Here is a 10,208-nt window from a genome sequence, read left to right as displayed (position 1 = left end):
ATAACATCGGTAGCTATGAGCTTGGGTGTCTGTTAGATAAACCCTGGTAGCAATGGACTTTGTGCTTATTCCATAGGAAAATCCTTAGGAATGAATGAATGAAGGATACATGATTCTTAGGGTAGATCCATAAGAATAAAGAATATAATGGGGATAGGTAATTGGGCTAATTTTTTTTGATGATTAAACATAATAATTATATTATTATGGATTGAAAACCCTATGTATTCACCAGGTTTCCCAACTTGACTCACTCAGTTTATTTGTATCGCATGTATCGATGCGAAGATATATTATACTGAGAGATTAAAGGATATGTAAATCATTAGTATAAATGAATGTAAGGTCTGTTTATGCTTATGTTTCTGTGTTGATGATGATATCCTAACGTTTTAATATAAACAAAATATATTTCTTCAGAAATGCTTTGATAATATCTTAATCATGTTTTCTGGGAACAAATTCCACAATATTATTCTTTAAAATGGATACTCTGATTTTTAAATAAGCATAAATAAATTTTTTTGAAATGACTATGAATTTGGGGATGTCATACATACACATTACCAGCTTCCTCCACGTTGTGCCACCATAACATCGACACGTGTCCAGTACGCCTAGCGTACAAAGCTGGTACGCCCAACGTACAAGAGAATTACACCCCGCGTAACGCAATACACCCAGCGTACAACTCATTTACGCCCCGCGTAACTCGAACCTAAAACTTATAAATAGAGGTGTAGAACACCCCATTTCTTTACACAAATTCATACCAAACTCTCCCAACACCCCCAAACCCCCTCTCCCATTCCCTAGTACATCCCAAGTGTTAAAGGATCCGAAAAGAAAAGCTTTTGGCTCAGAAGTTCTGCCCCTGTAGAGCCCAACTTCTAGCTAAACCCCCTTATAAGTGAGTTATGCTTACCCTACTTTAAGTATAACTTATATCTAAGTTCATTATCATTATTATGAACCTATAAAGGTGCTAAGTATTATAAATTATACGAAATTTTATTATAATACATTTTAATTGCTCACAGTATGGGAAATTCGGTTTGAAGGGCCGCTTTGGTGGTTGGATTTCAGAACTGCTTAATTGCTAAAATGGTCTTGCCCTGCGGTATTTCATGTTTGGCCCCTGTCGGTACATAGTAGTTGAAAAGTATTGTTTAATGCTTATATAATACAAGAAAACCAATATTTCTCATAGACCTTGAGTTAAGGATAAATCTAGACTAATAATAAATCGCAATAAATATTAGACTAAAATCTAGTGATAATGATACTAGGTTTCGTCGAAGGAACATAAAATTGTTAGAAGCAAAGCGCTGCCCGAGTTTGGAGTCATCACTTTTATAAGTGAGTGCATAGTTACTTTCATCTTACACATGGATATGAAGTATTTCTTATAAAATACGTGCTATGTGTGCATACTATTAGTGTTCTTGATATCTATGCTGGATGAACGATTTATACATGTTTTTACTTGATTTAAACTGTATATGTAGTTTATATCTACAAATATGTTGGGTAAACATGGGTAGATGAAATAGATGATGTGTGATGAAATAAAATGATGAGAGGCCTCGATGTTTACGATTATCCAATCATCTAGTGGAGTATAGATGACGATCGCAGACTATTCTAGACATTCGAGTGGAACGCTATCAGGCTCGCAACCTATAGGTGTTTATTTGAACTACATGTTCACCAGGTATACTTCATCCCCATCATGGTTGCTTTATTTGACATGTATTGCTGGGGAATCCCCTAAGCATTGTTGTCATCCTGATGAAAATCCTTAGGCTATGTCCCTTAGTTTAGATGCTTTATGGACCGATAGTGAGGATAAGGGGAATGGGTAATCAGGTTGATTGATTTATTGAAATTAATAAACTTAATTATTGTGGGTTGAAAACCCTATGTCCTCACCAGGCTCCCAAGCCTGACCCACTTAGTTTCTTTTATTACATGTAGTGACACAAGAGAATAGATGCGATGAACAGATGAGAGATTATGGAATATAGGCCAATAGAAATAAATAAATGTTGTAAGGCCTATGTTGTTTCAGTTTATGCTTTTGATTTGTATTGACAATGAGATCTTAAGGTTTTTAATGTAATGAAATACATTTCTTCAGAAATGCTTTGATAAAATCTTTATCATATTTTTCGGAACAAATTATGCAATATTTTTCTTAAAAAGGATACTCTGGTTTTTAATAAAGCATAAACAAATTGGTCTTTTGTAGCCGTGAAATTAAGGATGTCACAGTTTCCAGTTTTTTGTTTTGCATGGGCTTTTTAAGTCCAAAAAGGATAATGGGGTAATGGGATATAGTAATTAATATTACCCTACAACTACAAGCCTAAACCGATCGCTACCTCTCTGGTTAATTCTAATCGTTTACTGCCTTGTGCCCTTTCTTTTCGTCGATCAATAATAAGAAAAAAAATTCACCACTCACCAATTCAAAAGACAGAAATCATATCGATTATTATGGCTTCTTAGGAACAAGATACACAAGGATCATCATCAAGTACATCAATAGACCAACCTCTATTTTGGAATTTCATATATATATATATATATATATACACACACACACACACACACACATATATATATATATATATATATATACATATATTTGTGTGTGTGTTTTAATATTTTTATATTGTCGTATCTTTGTCGTATCCGTATCTTGAATTTTTGAGTTTTATCGTTTCCCGTGTCCGTTCCGTATCCGTTTCCCATTGTCGTATCCGTTTACGTGCAACTTAGGTTATAACAGACAGTTTGGTGTGTTTTTATGCACTAGTATTTTATTTATAAAGTCCTACCAAATCTCAACTAGTCTTAAACACAAATAGGTAGCGTACCTAGTCATGAAGTAATATAGTTTAAGGTAAGACAAGATGTCGAACTCAAGGAACGGGATGGTTTTGATCAAATAATTCAAATGTTAATTAAACTAGTAACAGTAAAGTAAAATAAGGTTTTTGTTCAAAACAACTAAACTTGATTTAACTAAAACAAAAGAAAGTAAAGAACTAAATTTTAAAAAAAAAAAGGTGCTTCCACTATAATACAAATCCCCAAGTTTCTATGCTTGATTTATTAGAAATTCAATGGATTAATGAGTTGGTTATCGAATTGTAATATGAGTAGTTATCTTGATCAGATCTCTTACTACTAATGATTAATGAACAACTAAAACAATGATCATTAAATTAATGAACACATAATTAATTAGATATATTCGAACTATGAACGATATGGTCTAGTGATTTCTTATCAATGGTCATGACAATCAATCAAAGCATAACATGGATATCTAATACTCTCTCACATAGTCAAAGTCATCGATTAATATTTACGTAGCCCTAGCATATGGTCAATCTCTAGTTCTAGCAGTTTAATGGCCATAAACTAATTAAGATTCAAGTTAATGTATATTTAGTGAACACATAATTAATGAACAGCTAAAACAATGATCATATAATTAGTAAACACATAATTAATTAAATATATTCAAACTATGAATGATAAGATCTAGTGACTTCTTGTCAGTGGTCATGACAATCAATCAAGCATAGCATACATATCTAATACTCTTTAAGACTCTTAAAGTCATCGATTAATATTTACCTAATCCTAGGATATGGGCAATCTCTAATCCTAACAGTTTAATGGTCATAAACTAGTTAAGATTCAAGTTAATGTAATTAGATTGGTCCTCTCAACTACATGTAACTTAGAAATAGGCAATAAAAATCATAACTTTAACATGAAAGGTAAAATAATCAATCGAACACAAGTATTAACCAAACTCACATAATAACTAACGAAATCAAAACATACTCAATTAGGGTTCATCAAGATCTAGTGAAAGTAAAAGTTTCTACACCATATTCAGTAAACTAAAGAAGAAAAACATCACCAAAAGATTGGTAGACATGATTATCAAGAAAACCAAAGTGAAATCTCAATACAATAGCGCTTGAATCTCCAATCCTTGCTCCAATTGAATATATAGCTTGAAAATCAACCCTTGGAGGGTTTCTGGACTTCAAAATAAAGTAAAGGTCACACCTATAGCCCCCCAAAGGCTGCACACCGATTAGGTATGTAAATATCGTGTTTATATAGATTTTTCGGCACCACGACATGGTAAACAACTTGTCGCACCATGGGAGATGGAATCTTCCCGTCCATGGAATTTTTTGTTTTGCCACGTTGTGTAAATTACTTTTTCATGGCGTGGGAACTGGGAATCAGATTTTCATAAATATGAAATTCATCAAGAATTTTGTCTATTTTTCAAAATATCTTGAAACTCGTCAATTGGAGTTATGAGTCATGATATATGGTCAAAGTATTGACGAGCGGTCAAGCTACCAACAACGTCCTTTTTGTGTCTTTTGTCTTTTTTCAGCTCCATTTGCTTCATTTTGCATGCCAACTTCCATTGCTGTAATTTAACATTTCAAACATATCAAGTATCATAGATCTAAAAAAGTAAAAATATATCATTTTATAGCTCAAATGTATTTACATAATGCATAAGTATATGTATAAAGATAACAATATCACCCTTCGGGGGAAATGATTTGTCCTAGTTTGGATGGTCGTAATAGAACCCTCGGGAGAAGTGATCAGTCCCATTTTGGATGTTCATGACCGACCCTTTAGGAAAAGTGACCAATCCTAGTTTGGATGGTCATGATAGATCCTTCGAGAGATACGTTCTGCTAGTATAGGGTTGGTACCAACAATATGTGTTGGGAAATACATATACGTTATGTGATAGTATGTAATTAATTTGTGGTTTATTAATTGAAGTTATTATGTGAAATGTATATGATCTGTATAATGGGTGAGTGTTATAATTACTAAACCTTAGAATTGCAGTTGTTACTTTATGTTTTTAGTTGCAGGTCCTTTAAGTTTGAAGGGCAAGGAGCCAACATGATTGAAGATATCTAGACATTCTGAGAGGGGCATGGCACCCAATTTATCCATTCTATGCTTCAATATGGTTTTCGAACAAGACTTAGCCTCCGTATTTTTACTAAGATTATGTTGATGTGATGTCAGAAAATGATTTTATAATTTATTAATGATTATGACTAAAATCTTTTGTGAAAACATATACTCTTATTTTTAAAAATTTATGGTTGATTTTTGAGATGTTACAAAAGACTCTTATATAAAGACAAAGAAGACTCTTATATAAAGACAAACGAATTCGAAGAACGAAGACCCCGACAAACTCATCCATTTTCTAACTGAATCCTTTTTTTTTATCTTGGATCGGATGAAACTATTTTTGATTTATCAGATTTAACTTTTATAGGGCTTCAAACCTAATTGTTTATACTACTTACGAGAAATTAAATATCCTTTTATATTCTTCCTTCGTATTTTCCATATGAAATGATGACAAATATTTAAAATATTGTAAATTTTATAAAAATATGACACTAACAATGTTTTACATGGATATGAAAACAAATATGAAAAAATATAAAAGGAAATTTAATTTCTCATTATTTACCATTGTTAAAATTTATGATATTTGAATATTATTCTAACTTGATTTAACATGTTAAATATACAATTTCTTTTTAAAATTAGCTATTTGTATGTTAATGAGAGAAAAAGAAAGGGATAATGGCATAACAGTCATTAATTTTACATCAGAAATCTAATTTGACATTATCTTTTTTTGACTTGTTATGATTTTAATCAGAAATCTAATTTGACATTATGTTTTTTTGACTTGTTATGATTCTGACCACTTGATCGTAAGGAGCAGTTTATCCCAAATCTCGATCCGGTTGATCCGGTACTAGTACCGTTACCGAACCATACCGAGTTTAAAAATATAAAACGGTATTTGATACTTCAAATATATGAAATTCGGATATCGTCGGTACCGGTTACCGAAAACCGGTACCATTCCCGATACTTCGGGATTGACTTTCGACCAAATTCGGTTTTCTAGAAATCAGAAACGATACGGATCAGTACCCGTCTCATGCTCATCCTTACTTGACCGGTCTATCTGAACATAATTCTAATTTTGTTTTCGCCGACCATTTTTTTATTGGAAAATGTATCAAAATATTTTTTTATTACATTTTAAATTATATAAATACACACTTTTTTTTTCATTTAAAAATCACATATTCTTATAAATACAAGGATTTTTTTACATTTAAAATTAAAAAAAATATATATCTTAATGTCTTTTTAAGAAAAAAATTCATTTTTGATACATCAAAATAATAAGATAATCAAAATTGTAAAAAGTTAGAAGACAAAGTCGCAAATTCAAAACAGAAAAAACACAACATGATATTAAAATTCGGAAAAATGACTCTTAAATGTAATTTACTTTTGCGTTTGTACTCATTTGGTTCCTTTCCTTTTTTTGTATTCAATATACCATTGAACTTGTTGTTTGTGTTCACCATAACCCTTTTGACCGGTGATAGCCGGTCAAAGGGTTATGGTGAACATAGACAACAAGTTCGATGGTATATTGAGTACAAAAAAAAAAGGAAATGGACCAAATAAGAACAAACTCAACAGTTGGTTAACCTCCTGAGTCATTTTCCTCGAAAAGTTAAATGAAATTAAAGTTGCAAAATTACCAAAGACTGCAACCTTCTTTAGCTATAACGTATATGAAGAGCGTTTCAGAGGGGTAACTTCATTAAAACATGGTATATGCTATGCTTACTGTGGTTAGCTCTCAACGCCCCTCTTCAAAAGGATATGATTATGTATGAGAGGTATATTTATTAGCAAAAATGTTTACCTCAAGGTATATTATGGTGATGTGTTTGCAAAAGCAGCATGATATTGTACATATTGATGTTATATCTTATCCCATAAATTCGATCTTAAAGTTAAGTAAACTAAAAAATCACAACACTTGTGATCTCACTCGTTTGTAGACTTGTCTAGAATCCATGATACGATAAATCATTCGATTAGAAATGTAAATGTAGTCATGAAATGCGTCTGCTTAGTCAAGATTTCCCTAATAAATATTAAAGTGCATTACAAAGTTGTACATATATGAATAGTGTTCTTTCGTGGGTTATGTTTTGAAGAGAAGCAAAAATGAATCTCATAAAGTCATTAATATCAGTAGGAGTTGATGTGGGATTTGCTGTAAATGAGTAAAGGGAAAATGACTTAGGAGGGTAACCAACTGTTGAAAATGAATCTCATTTGATCCCTTTCCTTTTTTTGTACTCAATATACCGTCAAATTTGTTGTTTGTGCTCACCATAAACCTTTGACCGACTATCACATGTCAAAAATCGGTCAAAAGGGTTATGCTGAACACAAACAATAAGTTCGATGGTATACTGAATACAAAAAAAATAAAATAAAAGGGACCAAATGAGTACAAACGCAAAAATTAATTACCTTCAAGAGTCATTTTCCCTTAAAAAAAGAAAGGGACCAAAAAAACTTGATGATTTAACATGTTAAATATACAATTTCTTTTTAAAATTTAGCTATTTGTTATGTTAATGAGAAGGGACCAAAAAAACTTGATGATTTAACATGTTAAATATACAATTTCTTTTTAAAATTTAGCTATTTGTTATGTTAATGAGAGAAAAAGAAAGGGATAATGGCATAAAAGTCATTAATTTTACATCAGAAATCTAATTCGATACTATGTTTTTTTTTGACTTGTTATGATTCTGATCAGAAATCTAATTTGACGCTATGTTTTTTTGACTTGTTATGATTCTGACCACTTGATCGTAGGGAGCAGTTTGTCCCAAATCTCGATCCAGCATACCGAGTTTAAAAATATAAAACGGTATTTGATACTTCAAATACATGAAATTCAGATATCGCCAGTACCGGTTACCGAAAACCAGTACCATTCTCGATACTTCGGGATTAACTTTCGACCAAATTCGGTTTTTTAGAAATCGAAAACGATACGGATCAGTACCGGTTCCATCTCATGCTCATCCTTACTTGACCGGTCTAATCGACGACCATTTTTTATTGGAAAATGTATCAATATTTTTTTATTACATTTTTAATAATATAAATACACATTTTTTTTTCATTTAAAAATCACATATTCTTGGATTTTTTTACATTTAAAATTTAAGAAAAAAAAATCTTAATATCTTTTTAAGAAAAAAATTCATTTTTGATACATCAAAATAATGTCATATCATCAAATCTTGTATACAACCGGATTCGCCGGTCAAAATAATAAGATAATCAAATTGTAAAAAGTTAGAAGACAAAGTGGCAAATTCAAAACAGAAAAAACACAGCATGACATTAAAATTCTAGTGGAAACTTGGTGGTTTTTGTCCTCTTTATCCAAAAAGAAAACATATGTATTTGATCTTTCTATAGACGATGGTAACAAAGAAAATTCCCGTACAAAATCGAAATCAAGTATGCATTATTCAAGATTCATTAAAAACGACGAAACTCTGTTGTTCAATGGATTGCTGTAAGAACGGCTTCCCCAAGCACATGACCATCAATGGCCTCCACCAGCTTCTCTTTGGTCACCTATGGATAATGGATTAATCCAAACAACTTAGCCATATAAACACGTAAATTAAGAAACTAATAAATCTCTTAATTACCTTATTTCCCAAATCGATTTCATCATCCAACGCATAAAGCTTGAACTCAAACCGATGTCCAAACGTCGGCAACTTTGGGCTACGCCATCCTGGTAGCTTGAAATCATTGTTCCCTTCCTTGATATTAGCAAAATCGCCACCCTTCTCCTCCTCTTTGCCGGAAAATCCCTCCGGCAACCCTTTCAAGGTTGGTGGTATATTGATCACCACCCACAAAGTCCACGGAACCAGCGGACCATTTGGGTCCGGTGCGTCGATATCCTCCGCCACCAGTGCTAATGATTTCGTCCCACTGGGAATGTTGTACCATTCTAACGGCGGCGAAATATCTCTCTGTGTACCTGAAAGTTCGAACATTGATAAATCAAATGATCAAGCTAATGTATTAATGAAAGGAGTAACAGTTATATATGTATACCTTGACCTTCGGATGTGTATTTTCTTGGGAGACGGCCTTCATGATCGATGCTGGAAGATGTAAGTCTGAACTCATCGCTTGCATTCGCCATTGTTGGATCTTCTAAGCTCAAGGTCTTGTATATATATCTTCTTATTTGATATTGGAGAATAAGAGTCTTAAGATTAGGAAACTAATTGTTTTCTGTTGTGATGTTTGACGTGTAAGAAGCTTGTGGAGTGTCGTAGATGAATAAGGTTGTGTAGGTTGTTGACACGTTTAATTAAGAGTTGTAGCAGGTTAGAATAGCTTGCTGGCTCTTGACACCTTGCCATCCACGTGGCAGTTAGAGTCGAAAGAACAATAGTATCACATTTTCCATCGTTTGTTTTTAATTTGGTGGATAAATAATACTAAAAGATCAAATCCACTTCGGTGTTTTAATCACGACAATTAGAATTTGTGGTGTTTCTTAGGGGTGTATACTTTATGCTCAAAGAAAATTAGAAAATTGATTTAAGAAGATGATATGATATTTAATACCACTAGATAAAGAAAACAACAAATTATTGGGTTGGGTTTTGGCCTAACCATTATTGGGTTGGGTTTAGGGTTGTTGGGTTGCAACAAATTATTGCTGGGCTAGAATTTTGAAAATTATGAATTGGTTGAGGTTATTTCATCCATAAGAAAGGTATATGAGGAGCGATGTGGATTCATACTAGCAACATATATAGTCAAATTTAGGAGATAAACCATTCCTAGTATAGGTAAAGGGATTTTTCTGGGATTGTGGCGTCAATTTTATAGAAAGGTTAACGATATTCTTGATTTTGGTGAAATATTCGGTGATCGAGAAATCTCCCATAGCAATATTACGAAGTTTATATAATCTTATTGAATGACATTTGCATCTTTTTTTGTCACGAAAAAAGGTTTCGTGGTTGATCCATACTTGTTCTGAAGTTGCACTTTTCTTCAAATCACCTAAAGCATTTACTTAGAGATTGTTTCGTATATCCACATCTCGATAATGGAATTAAGGTGGTGTCTTATGTTGTTGGGCCCTTCGCATTTGGTGGTTTCATTGGGTACTCCAAGTTCGTTGTGGGTTTCAAAGCGTTTGCCCCAAATATCACATGATAATATTTTTACAT

At 32.5% G+C, this 10,208-nt stretch overlaps 1 protein-coding gene across 1 annotated transcript; it reads right to left on the bottom strand.

The window, feature by feature from the left end:
- Positions 1 to 8,269: 8,269 nt before the first annotated feature.
- LOC145017688 (PEBP (phosphatidylethanolamine-binding protein) family protein) lies at positions 8,270 to 9,199 on the bottom strand. Its single transcript, XM_078975677.1, has 3 exons — positions 9,073 to 9,199; positions 8,655 to 8,995; positions 8,270 to 8,577 (listed from the first exon to the last, which is right to left on the bottom strand). The coding sequence occupies exons 1-3, from the start codon at positions 9,161 to 9,163 to the stop codon at positions 8,503 to 8,505; spliced, it is 507 nt and encodes a 168-aa protein (XP_078831803.1). The 5' UTR covers positions 9,164 to 9,199; the 3' UTR covers positions 8,270 to 8,502.
- Positions 9,200 to 10,208: the final 1,009 nt, after the last annotated feature.

The sequence above is a fragment of the Lactuca saligna genome, chromosome 9 (genome assembly GCF_052625555.1).
Source record: "Lactuca saligna cultivar CGN05327 chromosome 9, ASM5262555v1, whole genome shotgun sequence".
In the NCBI taxonomy this organism is placed as follows: Eukaryota; Viridiplantae; Streptophyta; class Magnoliopsida; order Asterales; family Asteraceae; genus Lactuca; species Lactuca saligna.
Note: the sequence above shows the minus strand (reverse complement) of the source record. Positions and strands in the feature narration are given on the sequence as shown.

Coding starts and splice junctions, on each gene's coding strand:
- LOC145017688 (XM_078975677.1), bottom strand. CDS start 9,163: ATGGCGAATGCAAGCGATGAGTTCAGACTTACATCTTCCAGCATCGAT. Junction 8,996..9,072: donor ATACACATCCGAAGGTCAAG/GTATACATATAT, acceptor TCGAACTTTCAG/GTACACAGAGAGATATTTCG. Junction 8,578..8,654: donor AAATCGATTTGGGAAATAAG/GTAATTAAGAGA, acceptor CATTATCCATAG/GTGACCAAAGAGAAGCTGGT.